General features: G+C 43.9%; 1 protein-coding gene across 2 annotated transcripts in view; it reads left to right on the top strand.

Annotated features, from left to right (window-relative positions):
* Window positions 1-21,545, top strand: part of CEP104 (centrosomal protein 104) — a 726,468-nt gene that overhangs the window by 291,048 nt on the left and 413,875 nt on the right. For both annotated transcript variants that reach the window (XM_085608861.1, XM_085608862.1), the window contains exon 11: window positions 336-503. In XM_085608861.1, coding sequence (XP_085464987.1) covers window positions 336-503 — 168 coding nt within the window. The remainder of the gene's footprint in view (window positions 1-335; window positions 504-21,545) is intronic.

Raw genomic sequence — 21,545 nt, 5'->3', positions numbered from 1 at the left:
TTGCATAGAGTATCTTGATTATGTCTCAGCCTCTGAAAAATAAACACACACAGAAGATGTAAGAGCCAAGTCGCTGACAGCTGGCCCTCAAAGAATCATGGACTACAGAATTTAAAGGTTCAAATTGAGACACCATCTAAGGCAATGTAATTCACTCGCCAGTTTGGCCAGGTAAAGAGGCCAAACCTTGTTAACCTTCAATAAATGCTCTCTGAAACTCCCGGGTAGTAGTGCACTTTAGAAATCTTATTTTCATTTCATTTTCAACATTGCAAGAATAAGAAGACCTTGTGAAGCCTGCAACTATCTTAATTCTACTTTTTTTTCCTGTTTAGGTCGCAGGAGCCTATTCCAAAACCTGGTCATATCGAGAAGATGCCTTGCTTGCTGTGTATCGAAAGTTGACAGAGATGCCAAATGGAACATCCAAGGATGAATTGAAAAACATGCTTCGAGCTGCTATTTTCCTCGTTCGAAGAGCAATCAAAGACAAAGTGTCCTCGGTGAGTTAAAGTATGCTCTAGTAATGTCTCAACTTTTAACATTTATTTGAGCAGCTAGTTATGCCTTTTAAGAGCTAATATTTAGTACCCCTTGCCTCAGATTTCTTTCTTCTTTTGAAGTGCAGAACCTGGGTTTCGATTCCAATCAAATTATGAAAGAAGTTTGAGTCCAGTGACTGATTTGTCATTTATTGGTGCACTCTGTTCTTTAGTATGGTCTTCTACAAGTTCTTTGCTGTTAAAGTGGGACCAAAGACTTCTGTCTGAGATTCCAGAAGTAGAATTTGTGTTTGTGTGAGCTTTGTGCATTGACACCTTAGCAGTTATAGTTTTGCATTTCTTGTTCTGAAAACTCATCTCTTTCTATCCGTGCCTCCATTATAGTCTACACTTGTTTCATTCAAAAGTGTGAGCAACATTGTCCATCCATCTCTTCTATTTTACTGCCGCAATACCCCTGGTAAGGTATGAAAGGGACACGAGATAGTGAGAATCAGTGTTGTGTACACTTTTCTCTGCAGTATTCAGGTATGGAATGGCAGATCTTGGCCCCATGGAAGTAAGCCTTTTCCTATTAAGTTCCATCATGCCTACATCTTATTCTCTTTACTTCATATGTGAAGTAGCATGGTGACCTCACCAATGAGATACAAGTGTACTGATGGCAGATCGCTTAGGAAGTGTTGTGGTATGAGCATAAACTCCTATCATATCTTTTGCATGAGATAGTTGGTGCAAAAAATAAGCCTATCTCGCCACTCCAGATTCAAGAGAAACTGCACCTTGTCAGAACCAAGTCACCACTAACCTGTACATTCCAATGAGGGTGTGGGAACAACGTGGAACCCACCAGTTTCCTTCCCGCATCAACAGCATGAAACACATCCAGTCCTGCATGGCACTGGCAGTATAGGGGGATAGAAATATGGGAAAAGGCACGCAAGAGAATTCACCTGCTTGTCACACAGCTCATCCGTCAGATCGAGATTCTCTAAGATTTTCTGTAGTCTCTAAACAGTGATGGCTTTTTTGTGACAAGATAATTTTACTGTTTTAGCAGCAATACAGAAGAAGGGGTAACTGTTGCGTCTTAACAATATCCCATTGCAATTTGTGTCCCCAGTTCACCGTAGTTATATTCTGACAGTTCACATATACAAAAAAGAAAATCAAACCCCCCTACTATTCCCACTCACCCTCAAACCTCCTCCACACCACCAACTTAAGATGTGCTCTTAAAAATTCAAACATAGCATTGCAGCAAGTGTAACTAAGTGCCAATATGTACTATCTCTGTGACAGTTTTTCTATACTAAACAGAACACAAGACTACTTTTACCTCTGCTGTTACATCAATTTAAAATACACAATGTTTTCACTTAAGTCGATTCGCATGAATGGTAACATGCTAAAGAAATGAGACATTACACAAAAGTTCTCCAGTAACTGATGCAGTGTGGTAAATATTCAACTTATCAATGGTACAATACCTTTATCTTGCTAGAGCCTAAATAATCGCCCTGTGACTGGTCTTGTTTTGATGTCTTATGCCAGTTATTAATGCTCCAAAACTTGAGACGCGTATAAGAAACCAAGGTTCACACAGGATCTGCCTATATCACAGCTAAGGCCCAAGAGACCGTTGTTACAGCAAAAAAACTTTGAAGTTGTGACAGTCCGTGTACATGTATGCAAGGAACAGTAAAGAGGCCCGACAGGAGTCCCATGATTCAAACACTTAATATTTAACTCTCCCAAGACAATAATGAGAGAGGTTGATGAAATAATAGGATTCAGGAAAGTCTGTGAAGTGACTGTGTAGAATGAATTCCAAGAAGCGCTGCCAAGAGAAAACGTCTTGGAAGATGTTCTCGACATTTGGCTTGAAGATAATCTCGACTGCAGAGCCAGGAACACAAGGGAAGACCTGAGCCCAAGCAGAGGGACACCGGTGAAGAGCATAGCCCAAGCAGCCGGACACAGGTGAAGAGCAGAGCCCAAGCAGATGGACACCAGTGAAGAGCAGAGCTCAAGCAGAAGGACACCAGTGAAGAGCAGAGCCCAAGCAGAGGGACACCAGTGAAGAGCAGAGCTCAAGCAGAGGGACACCAGTGAAGAGCAGAGCCCAAGCAGAGGGACACAGGTGAAGAGCAGAGCCCAAGCAGAGGGAATCCGGTGAAGAGCAGAGCCCAAGCAGAGGGACACAGATGAAGAGCAGAGCCCAAGCATAGGGACACAGGTGAAGAGCAGAGTGACATAGGTTAAGAGCAGAATCCAAGCACAGGCTTCTTCTCCTGAACAGGGAGGAAAGCCAAGCAACTGCCCACGCCACAAATGTGGCTTTTATAGACTGTGGAGTCCTGGAACCCTGCAGTAGACCTTCGAATTCCACGGTAGCCCGCCTCTCAGATGAAACATACAGTCATGGCTTTTGGTGTGACTGCTTGTGAACCGGATTGAATGTGATGGTGATGATGTGGAGGGATAGCAATTGGACAGGACACGACAGCCACAGTCTTGGGTGGCATGACTTCTGTCACACCATTGTAGGCGACTTCCTGAGTGGCAATGCTCTAAGCATAGCATGAAAGGGAGGCAGCCAATATAATGCCCATGGCCAGAGGTGGATAGGTATGCAGACAAGCACCTGAGACAAATCATAGCACTATATGCCCTGCACGTCTCGGATTGCCTAGCATTGGTGATGATGCCCCGCTTGACGGCCTGAGAAGCACTCGGGCCTAGGGTTAAGCTGTCCCTAGAAATCGAATTATGGTAGCAAAGTGCCGGACCACCCCCAAAATCCTGCTAGTGCCCACAGATACATCTGATCTTAGGCCAGCCATCTTGTCAAGATTTGCTGCAAATGGTTACGGAGGTGGAGTGGCAGCAGAGTCCACCTCTGGATGGAAAATCGATGTTTCACATTAGACTCAAGACTGAAAAAACAATATACCTAGAATGCAATTCTCCATCTCCACAACTCAGCGACTAACAAGTCTTTCTGTCTGAAGTTTGCAGTCATGTTTTGTTCAGACAAGACATGGTGGCCATGATTGATCAGTATGCTGCCTGGGTTATCTCCTTTTTCAAATCTACATAATACCTGTAAAGTAACTGCACTTTGCATGTTGCTGCAGCTCTCCACAAGACCAGGGTTTCATGCTTATGTGCCTTTGAACGTTTTTCCAGCTCTTGCTGATAATTAAACCAGCTAAAGTATGTCAATTTCTTATAGTGAACATCTTACACATAACTTTAGATCAGTATTTCACTAATGTCGAGGGATGTATGTCGTTACAACGCACACTTTTACAACGCATGCACTTACAACGCATTTTTTACAACGCAAAATCCATTACAACGCATTCCATTACAACGCATGACACTACAACGCATTTTTAAAAACTACCTTTACAACGCATTCCATTACAACGCATACTACCTTTACAACGCATACCATTACAACGCATAATATTAAATTGCATTTAAGGTAAGTATTAGATAGTATAGGGGTAAAAATTACTTTTCTAACTCCAGGGGGTGCAACAGTAGGGTAAGTGTTGGATAGTATAGGGGTAAAAATTACTATTCTAACTCCAGGGGGTGCAACAGTAGGGAAAGTGTTGGATAGTATAGGGGTAAAAATTACTATTCTAACTCCAAGGGGTGCAACAGTAGGGTAAGTGTTGGATAGTATAGGGGTAAAAATTACTATTCTAACTCCAGGGGGTGCAACAGTAGGGTAAGTGTTGGATAGTATAGGAGTAAAAATTGCTATTCTAACTCCAGGGGGTGCAACAGTAGGGTATGTGTTGGATAGTATAGGAGTAAAAATTGCTATTCTAACTCCAGGGGGTGCAACAGTAGGGTAAGTGTTGGATAGTATAGGGGTAAAAATTACTATTCTAACTCCAGGGGGTGCAACAGTAGGGTAAGTGTTGGATGGTATAGGGGTAAAAATTACTATTCTAACTCCAGGGGGTGCAACAGTAGGGTAAGTGTTGGATAGTATAGGGGTAAAAATTACTATTCTAACTCCAGGGGGTGCAACAGTAGGGTAAGTGTTGGATAGTATAGGGGTAAAAATTACTATTCTAACTCCAGGGGGTGCAACAGTAGGGTAAGTGTTGGATAGTATAGGGGTAAAAATTACTATTCTAACTCCAGGGGGTGCAACAGTAGGGTAAGTGTTGGATAGTATAGGGGTAAAAATTACTATTCTAACTCCAGGGGGTGCAACAGTAGGGTAAGTGTTGGATAGTATAGGGGTAAAAATTACTATTCTAACTCCAGGGGGTGCAACAGTAGGGTAAGTGTTGGATAGTGTAGTGTAATATTATGCGTTGTAATGGTATGCGTTGTAAAGGTAGTATGCGTTGTAATGGAATGCGTTGTAAAGGTAGTTTTTAAAAATGCGTTGTAGTGTCATGCGTTGTAATGGATTTTGCGTTGTAAAAAATGCGTTGTAAGTGTAGTGCGTTGTAAAAGTTGCGTTGTAAAGGTTGTTCCCCATGTCGAGAGATATCTGAGGTAATTGACACTGGAGCCATGCAAAAACTCTTTGTAGTCTCAGATGCTAAACTGTTTCAAGACCCACTGTCTTTGGACAACTGTTGGCCTATCTTTGTAATCATTTGAGAAATGAATGGCACAATTGAATGTAGATCACTCTGTAGACAGATTCTCCCCACATCTAAAGATTTTTTAACTTGGGACAGTATTCTAGGTGGACATCAGCTACTGTCACTACTATCATTGACACCCCCATCACGTATTTTCCTTTGCATGTCGATAGTTTTAAAAAAAATGCATGGAATGCATTTCAAATTCAACTCTTGTTTATTCATATGTCAGCATATAGTCCAGTCTTGACAGGTCTACTGCTGTTGTTAAACCAGTAGTGTCCCAATCTCCAAATCCCATCAACTCTGGAGCTGCTTTCAAATAATTTTCAACCCAGAATGACTTAGCTTGTCTGACCTTATGTTTTCACCCCATATCAGTGGAAACCCTCTCTGCACTTACTGCTGCAGCTGTGAAGGATGAAAGCGCTTTCAGCTCTCTATCGCCATATGCCTAATGTGCTGCACATCTATTTAGCCTCTTACAGGGCTCATCCTTTGTAGAAGAATACCCACTAATTTACAATTATGTTTTGGGAGGCCTAGTAGTTGTGTGATGGAAAAGGCCGTTCGAACCCCTGGAGTGGAAGTGTATCTTCTGCACTATGTATAGCAATCTGCATCTTGAGATCATTTAAAAAAGTGTCAACATTTAACTTCTAACCCCATCGTCTGGATCAGCTTCTGTTTAGGTCGTGCAGAAAAATTAGACAATCATCTGGATAATATCTGAATGTACAATAATTCCTGTGAAAAGGACTTGTATGAGAACAGGAGTAACTGTGACATTACTTTACATGTGACTGTCACTGTTGGAAGAATATTCCCAAGAAGGCCAACGGAATACTAAATAATGTACATCCACATAAACTATGATGGTTAAAAGGTGAGAGATAATTGTCACCTCTCGGTCTGTAATAGAATTGTAACGTTTCTTTGCTGCTAGTTGGGAAATTGTACATTTTGTACTGGGACAAGACATGGGGATTCTGCTATTTCAAAGCTTACTCGCCTTTAATGAATGCTTGGGAAGTGTTTTAGTATATGCATTCTGGAATAGGAAAACCTTAGATGCCATGGCCCTTGTGTAGAATGAGCACCAAAACTAGTAGTCTCTACACCTGCCACATCACCAAACCTGGGTGCACCCGAAGGCAATCGGGGAGCTGGAGGCGAAGGCAGCTCATGCTTCCATCAGTGGAAACACTCCTGCTCCTCATTTCAAGCCTGCTTTCATTCCAGGTCTCGGTCCGCTGGAGGGCCCCATCTGCCAAGAAGTCTAGAATAAAGCCAAGACACAAGTACCTCCACAAGTGCAAGAAGTCCTAGTGGATTTTCTCTTTCTCTTCACTGCCACATCCCCACTCCATGTGGTATAGTTTGCTGTTCTCCTCTTCAGCCTCACCTTTGCCCCTAAGTTGTTTACGAAGGCGATGCCAGTGCTCGTGGCCCACCTTGGCAGGTTGGAGGTACTTGTATTCTATACCTCGGTGACTGACTGCTGAAGGCTGACTTGTCACAGTCCAATGTTGTCCAATTATAGGCAGTGGTTACCCATCTGTCATCCATCCATCAATCCATGTGCAGCCTGTGAATAGGATTCCATTCATAGAAGCCATCATGTGTACGTGGAGTTCAAGGCCTTTTCACCCTTAAGCAAGTCTGGGACATTAAAGACATGACCTGATATTTTGGCCTCACTTCTATATCCTAGTGCAGGGGTTTTGAAAACTTGTTGGCTTCTTGGCCTTTGTGCATCTAGCTGGTCCCACATACCCATTGGTAAATGCTGTCTTGCAGTGGAACCTTTGTCTGCAGTGGTTTCAGCACTTGAACAGCTTTTCGGACAGCAACCACATTACAAAGGAGGCAGCCAGGACCTTTATTAATAGCTCTCGGAAACCAAACTGACCTGCAGCAGACTATTCTCACTAGTAACTCCTTCGCCTCCCCTGCGTTAGGACGCTTATTAGAAGCATGTGTTGAGTGGGAGTCTTTCATCCCCAATAGAGCAAAGGCACCACATCAGTCTGCTGGAGCTTCATGCCACTCGGTTGGCTCGGAAGGCCTTTCTCCCATCCATCAAAGGGAAACCGGTTCAGGTATATATGGACAACCATACCTTCATGGGGTACTGCAACAAGCAGGGTAATGTGGGGTAATAATCCTGTGCCAGGAGACACTGCAACTGTGGAAATGGCTGGTCTGTCAATGGATCTCTCGGATGACAAATAAATTGGCAGGCTCGCTGGAGGCCAGGGTGGACAATATCAGCGCTGGTAAAGGTTATTTGTCAACCTTTCAGCCTTTCGAAATTTTCTTGATTATCCTTACTTTTTCAAGTAACCTGTTGCGATACATTTTTGAAAGGTCTCATTTGCATGTGTTTGTGAGGTGTAGCTGTAGATACACAGGCTGTGTATGCTCCTGTCATCTATTGTTGGGCTCAGACGTGTGCAAATTGTTTTTCTTCAAAAAATTATTTTCGAGTCACAAGGTACCGTGCCTCCACCTGTTGCTGGTAATGTGCATACCATCGGCTTCATTTTTAGATTGTTTTTCCTTCACCGTCAGGTTCCGACATGTCTCTTTGAGCTCCGGTTCGACATCGCGTGGTGTCCTTGTTGGCTGCTTAGATCCTTCCCTCTCCGGATGAGTAACAGTCGAACGTGCGGATTCTTTCAAGTCGTACTCCCTTCGACTCTGCAGGTTGAACACTTTCTTCAATGTCCCGCTCATGGCATAGCCTCGCGGGACTCCTCTATGAGAGTGGTCTAGGGTTGGAAAGGACTCCATTCCATTTTTGCCCCAAGTGTCATTCAGAGTACCCGAGGACAGACCTGCATCTAGTCTGTAACCTCTGCTTGTCTCCAGACCATCGAGAAGACTCGTGTGCAGCCTGTCTTGCATTCCACCATAAAAAGGCTCTTTAGGACCGACAAACTCCCTGCTTTGTTCAAGCCCCATGGCACACCTACAGCAGGACAACACCCTGACCTCATCGAGGACAGAGACATTGTGGGCGACCAGCAGCAGGAGGTTGCTGGCATTGAATTTGAGGACATCTTGTCAGCTGGGCCAAGAGTTCTGGCTCAGATGTGAAGGAGTAAGCGCCTCTGCCAGCACAAAGATAGTCCAAGATGGTTGCAGTGAGTTCGAGCACCTAACAAACAGCTCCTCATCCTAATTTACCTCAGGAGGTTAGAACCTCGAGTCCCCAAATAACTCATGAGGCCTCTGGGTCAAAACTGTTGCAAGGCCACCGAATGGAGAGTCTGAACCCAATGGACACCCATACATTGGTGCCACAGACCACCTCCAAGCCTCACCCAACCACCTCGGCAGCCGCACTGACACTGGCCCCAGGAACCGCTCCGAAAACAGTTCCAGGAATGAAGAACCTGTTTCGGAGCCGAAGCCGCTGGTTTAACTCCTTGAGCCACTTTACATAAATAGTCCAGGGTGGCAACAAGTGTGTGCAACTATTATTTTTTTTTCCTGGGGCACCTTGATATTACATAAGGGGCCTTATGTAAAACACACTCTTTTTCAAGTCTCTTTCTCAATGTTATCACTCTCAAAAAGTGTTTTTTCCATGTACTGTCCCTTTGATGGGAAGTGGAGGTTTCTGAGGTGGGAGTATCAGGCAAGTGACACTTCTCGGGCTCCCTCTGTGCGAGCCTTCAGGGAGAATCGCTCTTCATCACTACCTCCACCTGACCCCGGACTCTGCAACGCACTCCCTCACAGTCTCCCTCTGTGCGAGCCTTCAGTGAGAATCCCTCTTCATTACTACCTCCACCTGACCCCTGACCCTGCAGTGCACCCCCTTACAGGCTTGATTATCCACTACTCCTCTCCAGTGCACCTTATCTCACAGCTGACCTTGGGCCCCAGCCCCATATCAGGCACCATCGGGCTCCACTTTCAATTTTCCTGGTAAAAACACTAGTAAAATCACCTTCAAACTTAAAACATTGAATAGAGCAGTACCTATAATTAGCACGCACTTTAAAGTATGTTCCACAGTAGCCCTTATGACCTGATTGCTAATTAAATTAATAAAAACAGAAAGGCCATGTCAAGGCCGGCTTCAGTGCTGATGCGAAAGTCTTTTTTGGTGCCGCACCAATAACCTCTTTCTCCGTAAATACCTTTGCTATCACCTTCCAACAGTGCCCCTCATCCCTCCATGCCCCCCCCTATTGACCTCCTCCTCGGATTCCCTCACTGTCACACACCACAAGTGCCCCTCATCTCCCCATAGCCCCTCCCTCTCATTACCTCATCCTCAGATTCCCTCACTGCCACCCTCCACCAGTGCCCCTCATCTCTATGTAGCTCCCCCTCCACCCCATGACCTCTTCCTCTGATTCCCTCATTGTCACCCTCCAACAGTGCCCCTCATCGCTCCATAGCCCCTCCCACTACCTCCTCCTCGGATTCCCTCACTGCCACCCTCCACTAGTGCCCCTCATCGCTCCATAACCCCTCCCTCTATTGACCTCCTCCTCGGATTCCCTCACTGCCACCCTCCACTAGTGCCCCTCATCACTCCATAGCCCCTCCCCCTATTGTCCTCTTCCTCGGATTCCCTCACTGCCACCCTCCACCAGTGCCCCTCATCACTCCGTAGCCCCTCTCTCATATGCATTTCATTTGTTGTACAGCGCTAATCATATCAGTGTAGTGTGTGTCAGTACTTTACACCACGCACACATTATATAGAGACAATGAGTCATACAAGTATGTAAATCAGTCTACAGGGAATGCAACATAAGCCAATGAGTATTACAAGATGTATGAATCACATGTCAGCCATACCGGTGGGCAGTAAATTTTAAGAGGGTTTGGTCTGGGGAAACACAACCTTAGGATTTAAAAAGTATTCCATGGGGGTCCGCTTTACTGATAAAAATGTATATCTGCCCAAACATACTCATTTTAGCAACATTAGAATAATGAAAGACTGAGGAAGTTCTAACTATATCACAAAACAAAACAAGCATTGGCATAGCCAATAGGTCTTGCCTTTGGGACCTTATAAGTGTTTAGCCATGCAACAGTTGCATAACTAAATACTTATAAGGTCCCAAAAGCGAGACCTACTGGCTATGCAAAGCAGGAGTGCGGCCACGAAAGTGAAAGTGAAAGTGATCTCGATCGCGATCAAACATCAAAGCGGCCCTGCGACCGCGAAAGTAATCGCAGTAAAGCACGGCGCCCGCGCACATGCACTGTAGCTCTAGGCTGGCCTGGTAGCACTTTTTGGAGCCCTCTCAATAAGTCTCGACAGACCAGCGCATGCGCTGGGTCAGGCGAGACCTAAAAAGCGAAGTTCTAACTATACCATTCATGTTTGTTTGCAGCTCTTTGATGACAGTTCATTGGTCACTGTCCTATGTTAGGATTGTAACTTCTGAACAGCAAGTAGCACAAGGATCTCTGTGACAAAGGCAGTAACCCACTGAGCTATCCACATAATATACAGTTCATCTGCATTTAAAAACTACTAACAGACAAATGATTGCTCTCCAGCAGGATCATTAATCACCAGAGTTATCTGGGCATTTTGTATTTTCTTACTGTTGTCCTGCATCAGCCATGATAATGATAAAAACTGTTCAAATGGAGCACACACAAAGTATGTGTCCTGCTGGGTCTGTGCAGATTTAAAAAAGAAAAACAACTAGTAACACATTCTCTTAGTCAAACTTTGTGTCACACCTGATGTGATAAGCCGCTGCAGGGGTCAGGAAAGGTGAATAGGAATAAACAAACTTATTTTCTCCTGCGCTGCATAGAAAAAGAAATATTCACGCAGCAGGACAGTCGGCAAAGGTTACCCCTGCCAAAGAAAGGATTTCTCGCCTTTCGCCATGTCCTTAGTGGAGATGAAGGGGTGAAAAAATAAACAAAGCCTTATTAACATGAAATGGTCTTAACATGTTAATAGTCTTGTAAAGACCTGTGAAGTACTCTGGTGCTGCAGCGATAATCTCGAAAAAGGTCTGTCTCTGTGTGTGTGCGCCCGGGAAGCTGTCTCAGCCGGGCTGACACACACAGACAGCCCTTTGAGCCAAATGGCGTTGTGCGCCTGCCTTCAAGCCCTCACTGCGAGGGACAAGGATCCTGCTTGGGTGGGCCAGGCCCATGTTTGGGTGGGCCTGGCCCACCCGGCCCGCCCGCTAGAACCGGGCCTGATGCCATAGTTGTCCATGAGGGGCAAACTTTCCCTCCCTTCATGAGAATGCTGTTGGGAGCACACAGACTTTGCACCATCTCTTTGTGGTGCAGAATCAGTGCGCCTCTCAACAGTTTCTTTGCCTTTGTGCCCGTGTCTGTTATAGTGGGTGCAATGACAAAGGGTTCCCATTTTTGCAAGGGGCAACGCCCTCTCGGGATTGCACTGGCACATATTTTGCTCCAGTGCGATCCATATGACAAAATGACCCATGAAAGTGCCTGCAGCCTCTTTTGTAATACCAAAATGCCATGTGAGCACAAACAGTTGGGCACACATCTCTTGCACCTTGGAGCAATATGGAGAGGAATACATCCCCTTATTTTTACTTGCACACTTGTAGTTTGTTTCAAAATCCAATTGTATGATAGCCTTCTGTCAGAAACTTTATTGTAGATGATCAGATGTTTTTGGTGAAATTGGAAATATCAGACATGAAATGCCATGCGCTTCAGCGAGATACACTGCATCTAATCACTTACATAGTTATTGAAGGTTTGTCTGAGCTTTATAAACTGCCAAATCAGCTGCATCTTTCGGTCACGTAGGTCCTCCATTCTTCTAAGTAATTCCTTTATAAATATCCTGACTTTCAGAGTTAACAGTGAGAATGGGTTGGTATGACCCTTGGGATCCATCTTATTTTGGAATTACATATACCTTCACTTCTGTAAACTTTGTTAATGCTCCCATTACATTTGTGTTTAGAAATAAATAGTACCGTACGGCCTAGAGTGTTGCCAGTACTATTGCATCTAAAAATGATATCGGATGATACCGTCTTCAAATTTGTGAGGCAGACTGTCTTCTACCTAAAGTGAGATCTTTTTACGATTCGAATTTGACTATTAACTAAATTACCCAAAAGAAACATGAATGCCTAGGCACTGTGGGAAATACATATTTATGACTAGGAAACTGAAAAAAAACACATTTTCATCGGTATTTAAATTAAGTAGGTGATTAATAAGTTGTTTAAAGTTTATGGAGGTAGTTGAAAATAGAAAGTCGCACCGAGTGCTGAATTTGTGCCCCTTGCCTGCACCCCAGCCAACACCTATTTCAAGAGGGGGTGGCTCCAGCAATTCGGTGTTTCCTGCCCTGGTTGTGTATATTCATTGCATCATTTCACACTCTGCTTAAATTACATCTTGACTGTTTTGTTCCAGGTTGCTGCCGTCAACCCCTGTTCTTATAGCTAATTAAAGCATTACTTCTGGAGGTTTCAGTATGGCTATTAAAAGCAAAAACGGAGGATCTGGCAGTATGGCCAAGAGAGGCCCCTTTGGGTTTTCATCTCTTAGATGTCAGATGTGGAGATGCCAAAATAGACTGTCCTTAACGCCTTTCTTTATGTTCTGTTATACCTTACACTTGCTTAGCACCATGTGTTTCATTCAAACTGTTTTATCCAACTGTTAAGCAATCAGTTTACATTAATTTGAAATGCTAAGTTGTATAATAGTGCAGTCTGAAATTCGTGCTTAAAGCCACAGCCATTCTCTAAATATTCCTTTGCCTTATCATTTTTATGTGGAAAATATGAATTGTATTTTATTTCTTTGATACAGCATCGCAAACAGAAATGCTGGGCATAACAGTGCACGAGAGGCTTTATAATGCATGGTTTCAGAGTGAAAAGTGAAGCATGAAACTCCAGTTAGTGGTATTGGGAGTGTTTGCGATGCACTCACTCATTGTGCTGTTGTGATTTTGCGGGGTGTGGGAAGAGGTCAGGGGGTTCTCACTGGGAATTGGTGTTCAGTAAATGGGAGGGTGCTTATTCTGCACATGCAGGATTTGGCATATTAAGGGCGTTAGTTCACTGATGTGTCTGCAGTTGTGAAAAGCATTTTAATGTTGAGTATCTGTATGATTAAACACTTGAAGCACAAGGTTTGTGAATGTGGACGTTGTCATCTGGGGTTAGTAAGCTGATTCAGTTTGTTAAATGTGTAGCGCTAGATGGTCTACAGAAGAAATAGGGGAGATAAGGTCATGAAATTTTGATTTCATTTAGGGTGTTGTTTTTTTAAGTGCGAGCCCGACCTATTGGTGCTGCGAGCGCTATACATATCAGTGGGTATGCAGAAAAATGTGGATAATGATGGTATGCAAACATTTCTGTAGGTGCCATGCTGTAGCTAATTGGTTTACAATTTAATTGTTCAACACAATACGTTTCAAGGGTCATCAACTCTTAATGATGTTACCTTTATTACAGAATTGGGCAATCATACGATCATTATTATTCATCAACATCAGAAGAAAGATAAGTCCTTCTGTTTATTCCTTCTCTTGCCCAGCACTGCTCTGCTTTGGGCATGTTAAAAGGATATCTTTCTGCCATTTCAGCATTTCTATGATTGCCAGATCAGCATCCCTTTTCAAGTCCCCTATTGTACTTAGGTTTCTGAAAGGTCTCATATTCTTTTTCCTGTGTTCACCCTCAGTGGGACCTAAACTTAGTTCTGATGTTTCGAGCCGCTACACAACTGTCGTAGCGGGCTCCTTACTATTAAGATGGCCTTTCTAGTGGCAATTACATCTGCCCGAGGATTCAGTGACCTCCAGGCTTTAGCTAAGCCTCCGTACCTCAACATCAAGCTGGTTCTTGGCACTAGTGCTTCCTTCCTACCGAAGGTGGTCACTAACTTTCATTAGGCCATTCTATCACCCTGCCTACCTTTTACGCTCTGCCTCATCCCTCTAAAGAAGAGGAGCGACTTTACCGGTTGGACCCATAAAGAGCATAGTCGTTTTACCTTGATCACACGAAAGTTTCAGGTGGATCAACAGCTCTTTGTGGGGTATGTCAGAGCCCAGAAACGGAAGACTGTACCGAAATGGCCATTTCTCGATGGATATTTTTGTGTATCAAAATCTGCTACGCATTGGCTAAGATGCAACCTCCCCCACCCCCCCTTCTTTGAGGGTTTGCGTCCTCATTCCACCGTGGCAAGGCTGAGACCAATGCGTAAGCACGCAGAGTTGCGGTCCTGGACATCTGGCAGGCAGCAACCTGGGCATCTCTGCATATGTTTACCAAGCACTACTGCCTGGACAGTTAGTTCGGTAGGGTGGGTACGTTTCCTACTCCGTCCTGAAGGAGTTTCTAGTGTGAAATTGTTTAGCAGACCCTCCTCCAGGGAGTATTGCTATTCTAAGGTAAAGAATCTGCGGTTAAAAGTCTCTATCAGATGAACACGTTACTTAACTACAGTGACGCCTTATCTGGTAGAGAGACTATCTATAGACTTGGGGCTTTTTTCCCCTTTCAGGACCTTACTTTCAACACACAAGTGGTCAGTAATCTTCATCGATTCTGGCGTGGAAAATCGGAAAAAGAAACTGACATCGGCGCATTGGGGTTATATAGGCATCACTCATGTGTCTTCTGGCTCAGATGGCTTCAGTGATGCCACGGGGAGTCGAACGACGCTGTCTACCAGTGTGCATCAGTACTGGCCACGGAAAAAAGTCCGGATTCAGTCTGACTCCTGGAGAAAATTCTATGGTAAGGAATCCGCAGCTAGATAGTCTCTGCCAGATAAGGCATTACTGAAGGTAAGTAACTTGCTCATCACTAATCCTAAGTGAGTCATGCAGGTTCGAGACATGCCTGTCAGTCACGGTATATTCCGTTTTTTCTTTCTGTTTGAATATGCTAGTCAATTTGAGCTTTCTGATGAACTGAAAGAGGTCAACTCTAGTCTGGACATAATCAAAATTACTACTAGGTCAAAGTTACAAATCCTAGTTTAAAACTTCTAGTTCCTCCTTTGTCAAGACTCTATCCAACACATTAATTACATTTCACTTTGCCCCTGCCATTATTGTCCTTTCATTTTAACCCCATTAGTTGCCATGATGTTTTCTCTTCGTGTCTCTCTCCCATAACTTTCATTCGTGCTCCTTCTGCTTCCTTTGGATCCTGCACCACGACCTGATCCTCTCCCTTGTTGTGAAATTTGTTTCCCCCCTTTCGCAAAATGCGATATTTGTCTAAAATGAAAGTTTGGCTTCTGGTGTCCCCTTCAGATGTTGTAGCTTCACGCATGTCTGATGTGTCACTGTCCCCCAGCGTATCTTACCATTTATCTCCTATAGTATCCGCATACCACATCCCCCTCCCTCCATCCAGAGGGCTTTCATCTGGGGGCGCTCTGACTGTCAGTGCGCCAACTTTTTGTGGCGCACTTTCAGTGCACCTCCTGACAGTTTCTCATAGCACATAACACAGTGCGGGCTCAAAGGCAAGGAGTTTCTCTCATTTGCATGGGGTCACTTTTCCATGCAAATGAGCGAATATCCTCTTGAGATAGTGCTGGTGCTACATGTGCGCCAGCGTTATCTGTATTACAGAAGGGTCTGTACAAGCGTCTGCGGCCATATCTCTAATACCAAAGTGCAGTCCATTCTTCCTAATAGGGCGCACTTTTACTGTTTGCACCCAGTGCATCTGCTTTAAGTTGCACTGTGGGCCAAACAGGAAAATTGCCCCCTATCTATAATAGGGCCCTGGTGTTTAGTATGTTGTTGGAAAAGGAGCGAAGAACAAACATTTATTGTACCAAGAATAAATACCTTACTAATGGACTCTTAAGCCATATTGTGTAGCTATGCATCATATGCAAAAGTTATTTACTTATGTTCCGTGTCATATGTGTTTAACTGGGCTTTTATCTCATGAGGTTACTGTGGTTTTATGAAGTTTCGGGTATAACAGGAATTGTAACTTCTACATCTTGCTAATAAATTGACAGATTCATTCATCACTTGTGTTGCTTTTATATTGAAAAGAATAAAAAAAACTAGTATAAGGATATTCTTCTGTCCTGGATAAGCATTTTCAGAATAACAAATCTGATATGTGTAGCTAAGATAGCAACCAGTGGTTGTCTCTACTAATTGAGCTCTATAATGTGGTTAATTCACAGCGCATCTGATGGGCAACATCAAAGATGAACTGGAATGCGCAGGTCTGAGAATAATTTTGTAAAAACCTAGACCATACGGTGTCATTAATAATTGGAGGACCATATTTCCTCCCTCCAATTTGGTCTGCGATGAACAATGAGGTCAGAATGCAGCAAATAAGAACAGCAAAGCTGAAGGGCACGTATGATTGTAAAGTGGATTTCTGGTGTGTTAGTGGGTCCTGGTGGAAACCTTTTGGATATGTACAGTGCACTGCAATAAGATGAATATATGACTTTACTACGCTTGCGTTTTCCACCCAAATGCCTTTATCAAGCATGCCGCTACCACGCATGGCAAGTAGCATTCCAAAATGCCGGGCCACTGGATAGGATCTATGTCTATTCTTAATTGCCCTTAAATGTTGTAAAATGCGCTTATAGGCTTCAAGGATAGTGCTGCCCACGTACCGCAGGGCACTTAGGGCATTTAAGAATGGAGATAGATCCTATCCAGTGGCCTGACATTTGAAAAAGTCCACAATAAAGACACAAGAGGCTTGACTTACTATGTAATTGACTCTGTGAGAGTAAATGTGAGAGGAGGCAATAGGGGAAAAAAGTTGAGAAGACTTGAGTCGCGCTATATCATAGAACTCAATTCAAAGCAGCCAGGGGGCCTGAATATGGAAGAGGACCTGCACACACACTTATAATGTAATTGAAAGTAAATCATCGTGCATGAAAGAGAAATCTGTAATGTTTTTAATTATGCACATGTATTAGAACAGACTCAATGCTAATGGCAGATTAGAAAAGGCTGTACAATAGGAATATTAAATTATCAATTGTTTTTTTCTAATCGCTTGGCCCACTTGGGCAGTAGAAGGAACTACTAGTTAACGCCATGGTTTTTAATATAAATAAGTGGTTACCCATAGAGTGTGAACTAATAAGCTTACTCGAGTGACACTATGTCATTAATATTTGGGAGATGTGTTAATAAAGCTCACTTGAAACCAAAATGCCCATGTGGAGGCGACAAGCATAACGGTGTTAATAAAGCTCACCAGAGCGAATAGTAGGGCACAAGAGTAACATGAAAAATTGGGTGTTAAACTTGTAAAAAGTGTTTTCAGCAGAAGAATTCAATGTTGAAACATAGTAAGCGGTTGGTTGTATTAAGAATGTAATTCTAAATGTGTAACTTTGTCAACATGGCAAAAACTATGAGTCTGTTTTCATGCTAGTCACAGTTGGAGTTTTAATCCAATGCACGTCATGCACTTTAAAAAATGGCCGCGTTTTGAATTTCATTTACCAGTGAGCAAGACTGCTTGTCAGTCGAAACGCGTTTGGTAGTGGCGGAAAATAAAGATAAACATTGCACACGGCGTTGTCATCTTTGTGTGGAATATACATATATATATTACTTTAAATTTATTTTCTTGTTCCAGTTCACCACATTGAGATAGCTCAATGCAGCTTAAGCTTTTGTCAGATCTGGTAAGTTAAATGAAATAAGATATTCTAGTGAACTTCAGACACAATAGCTTTAGAATAGAGACATTTAATATATAAGAACCTATGACTATGAAATTAGTGAGATTCTGCATTCTGCTTTGCTTTGCCAAACACTAGCTGATTAACAGGCAAATCAGACCATGATTTACATATTCTTTTAAGCAAAAAAATAAATATCATATTAATACAGACTGGTGTGCATCTCCTTTGATTCGCCTCATGGTGAGGAATGAGTGTAAAAGAGTGCAATTGACCATAGCTAGTAATAAACTGGCTTCACTGCATACATCGAGTAGTGGTCATCCTCTTTCTGGTGAAAGAATTCTGCAACATGTACACATGGGGGCTATAACCTCCAATGGGGCACTTCCACGCTGGTGGAAATGGCCTTTCTGAGCAAGGACTGGTGAGGAATAAATAAACAGAAGCAAACAAAGGTTAAAGTGACATTATAGTTAGATGAAAATGTTAGTTTAAATGTAGCATTAAAAAAAACTGAAATTCAATATAGTTAAGTCAAATTAATGTAACTCATGCACCTGCCATGTACAGTGTTGTCATCAAATATGAGTGATGTGATATGTGAGGTCATAAGCAGTACATGGTGATGGTGCAAGTTACATTAACTATGTAACCAGAAAGAAGGGTGCTGTTCTTCAAAAGGAAAGGGTGAGCTATATAGCTGTCGGTTGGGACTGGAGGGTTGACCAGGGGGATCAGAGTGATTAGACCTGAATTCCCTCACGCACCCAGATGGTTGTCATGCTTCATTTAGGGCTGCTCCTCGTTGGGCTGGCGCTGCAGTGCCCAGCGGGCCCCTCAGTGGGGGCTGTCGGAGATCTGATCTTAGCCATAAAGATGAGTGCAAGTGAGGATGTTGGTGTAGGGTGGTGTACTAGGTGATTAAAATAGCCTAAGGGGTACCAAGGAGATTTTTTTGTAAAGTGGTCCCTCTGACACAGTAAAAACAAGGGAGCTCTTGCAGGAAATAATGTGCATCAACAGCTTCAAGATGTAAGGTCAGCATGTTTCTTGCCTGGTTCCCTAGCAGTGTCTATGGCATTTAATCAGGACCGGGTATGTGTACCTACCCTGCAACTGATTGGGAATTGAAATAGTGCAGTAAACGTGCACATCACAAAATGTTTACTGTACCTGGACAATCGAGTTCCGACCGGTTAGCAGAAAAAGCAGGGAGGCAGCTTTTTCAGGGGGGTCACCACTTGTTTGACGAGTGACCAGTCCACTTCCATAAAGAACAATGATGGGTTTTCCGTCCATCCACCAAGACCAATGGGCTAAATGATGACATACCCTGGAACGAACTCTAAACATGACATCCTATAACTATCCAGCTCCGCGAACATATTCCCCCTACGACATGAGCCAGATGTCATGCTGGCCCCATTGGCCACGGCGATTTCTCCACTGATATTGCTCACATGGTCGTCTTGTTCCAGTTTTATTGCAAGCTTTAGTTTCTTCAGTATCGCATGATACTTTGCTTCTCTATTGATCTCCTCTTCGTCCCAAACAACTTGGTCCTTTGTGAACTGTCCATTCGGCAGGTTTTGGACTGACCATACTTTGATCCCTTGCGATCTCTTTTTAGCATCCTCGCTTCACAGACGCTTCATAGACCTGCCAGTCTAATCAGTGGCAAACATCATTGATCCAAGCTTTATTCTGACGTCTTTGCTATTGCACTCTCCTACCACAGTCTCTCTTCGTTGATTTCCAACACACAGCATATTCTGGTGGAACTCAATCAATGGATTCTCCTAGTTGTCGATAGTGTGCTCCTTGTTTCCTCTACTCCTTCTCCGCCTCTGCTCCTCGGCTCCGTGGCAAAATTCAACTCAGAGAGCAAACGTAACTGTAAAAACTTGAACATAGTTAGTCTGTTAGCAGAAACGAGTTGGTCAGCTTTGCAATCCTATAGCAACCTAGTCCTCAACACAAAAGCCAGTTACTATATGATGAAAAGTCCCAATGTCCATAACTGGGCCAGAGAAGTTTCTTTTAATAACCAAATGTTATTGATTATCAAAGTTAACAGTACACAGTTGATCCCTTTCACACCAGAGTACAGTGCAATAGCAAGTAATCAGTATTCACACAGTGTTATGATCCTCACCCAGCCCGTGGGTTTCCCACCACCTACCCCAGATTGTGTCATATTTCTTTGGACATCCCCTTGCTTCATAGATTGGTTGCTCCAAACGAGCACACCAGTCCACTCCTCTTCTCCATTCCGCCATCGATGGAGGATCTGTTAATTTCCACTGCAATGTCTCTCTTGGCCACCAATGTGGTCACTCCCACAAGTGTTTTTCCAGTCTCTGCCCCCTGACATCCTCCAATAAGCCTAACAATTCTACCCTTGGAGTGTGTTCACTAAGCGCCTTAGGATCATGAATATCGCCCTCCCTGTGCCCTCCCAAAAGATGGTCAGCCTCCTTCGAGCCTCTCGTTTATAGTCGCAGTCTGAGCGGCTAGGTATTATTAGCTATATAGCTCTGCAATTCCCAGTTCCCCTCATAGGTAAAATGTCTGCCTTTAAAGATTGCCACACGATGGTGACCGTCGGCCCATTAAAAGGCTGCAATCTTGGATGTTATTGTCTGGAACCGCTTCCTAGTAATTTTGCAAAGTCATATGAAAAAGTTTGGAAGCTCATCATTTTATACAATGCTGCCAGCCCCAGAGCTTTCAGAGGCAAGCGTTGGGGGGTCCTTCAGTCCCGCCATGAGGGGTCCAACGTTTAGGCTCCATGCCTACTCTGGAAGGCGAGAGATCTAAATTCCAAGGTATTTAAAGGAAGAACGGCGTGCTGGGATCACAGGACTCGAAGAGGGCTCGTCTGCATCCCCTTCAATGTGCACCAGCACAGACCTGCCCGTAACCAAGACACCTTACCAAATAGGCTGAGAATCTCCAGGCATCGAGGGCCCGAAGACCGTGGGTGCTCAAGAAACAGTAGCAGATAATCTGCATAAAGAGCTATGCTTTCCTCTGGTCTGCTCCCCCAGGACCACCCTCTCACTCGTGTGTCATATCTAATAAGCTGTGCCAGGGGCTTAATTGCCAGGGTAAATAGGAATGGAGGGAATGGACATCCCTGCCGGGTGCCTCTGAGAATGGGAAAAGGTGGAGCTATCACTGCATTTACACCCACTTGGGTGGTAGGAGCGGCGTATAGAAGGCCTATTAATTTGTGGAAATAAGGTTCGAAGCCTGCCCTTCGCAGAGTGGCCGCTAAGAAAGGCCAAGCCACAGTATCGAATGCATTCTCGGAGGAGATAAAGAGTAAAGCCGTGGGGTGGGTAATATGATGTGCTTGTGGTAGAGCTAGCTGTACTCTATGGATGCAGTGAATGATGCTCCTGTGGGGCATTAACACACATTGGTCTGAGTATATCAGGTGGGGAAGAGCCAGAGTCAGTAGGGTGGCCAGGGCCTCTGCAAATACCTTCATGTCAGCGTTTATCAGAGAGATATGCTTATAGGAGGCAGATTGGTCCGCAGGTTAGCCACCTCTGGTCAATACTATGATGGTAGCAGTATCCAGCTCTGGGGAGAATGATCCACAGTCTACCACATCTGCTGAAAGCACCAAGAAGTGTGGAAACAAGAGAGAGCTGTAACGTTTGAGAAATTCAATTGGGTAGATATCCAGCCTGGTGGCTTACCCGGGGTTTGGTCTGACAGGGCATCACTGACTTCTTCT

This window comes from Triturus cristatus, chromosome 1_2 (genome assembly GCF_964204655.1).
Source record: "Triturus cristatus chromosome 1_2, aTriCri1.1, whole genome shotgun sequence".
NCBI lineage: Eukaryota > Metazoa > Chordata > Amphibia > Caudata > Salamandridae > Triturus > Triturus cristatus.
Note: the sequence above shows the minus strand (reverse complement) of the source record. Positions and strands in the feature narration are given on the sequence as shown.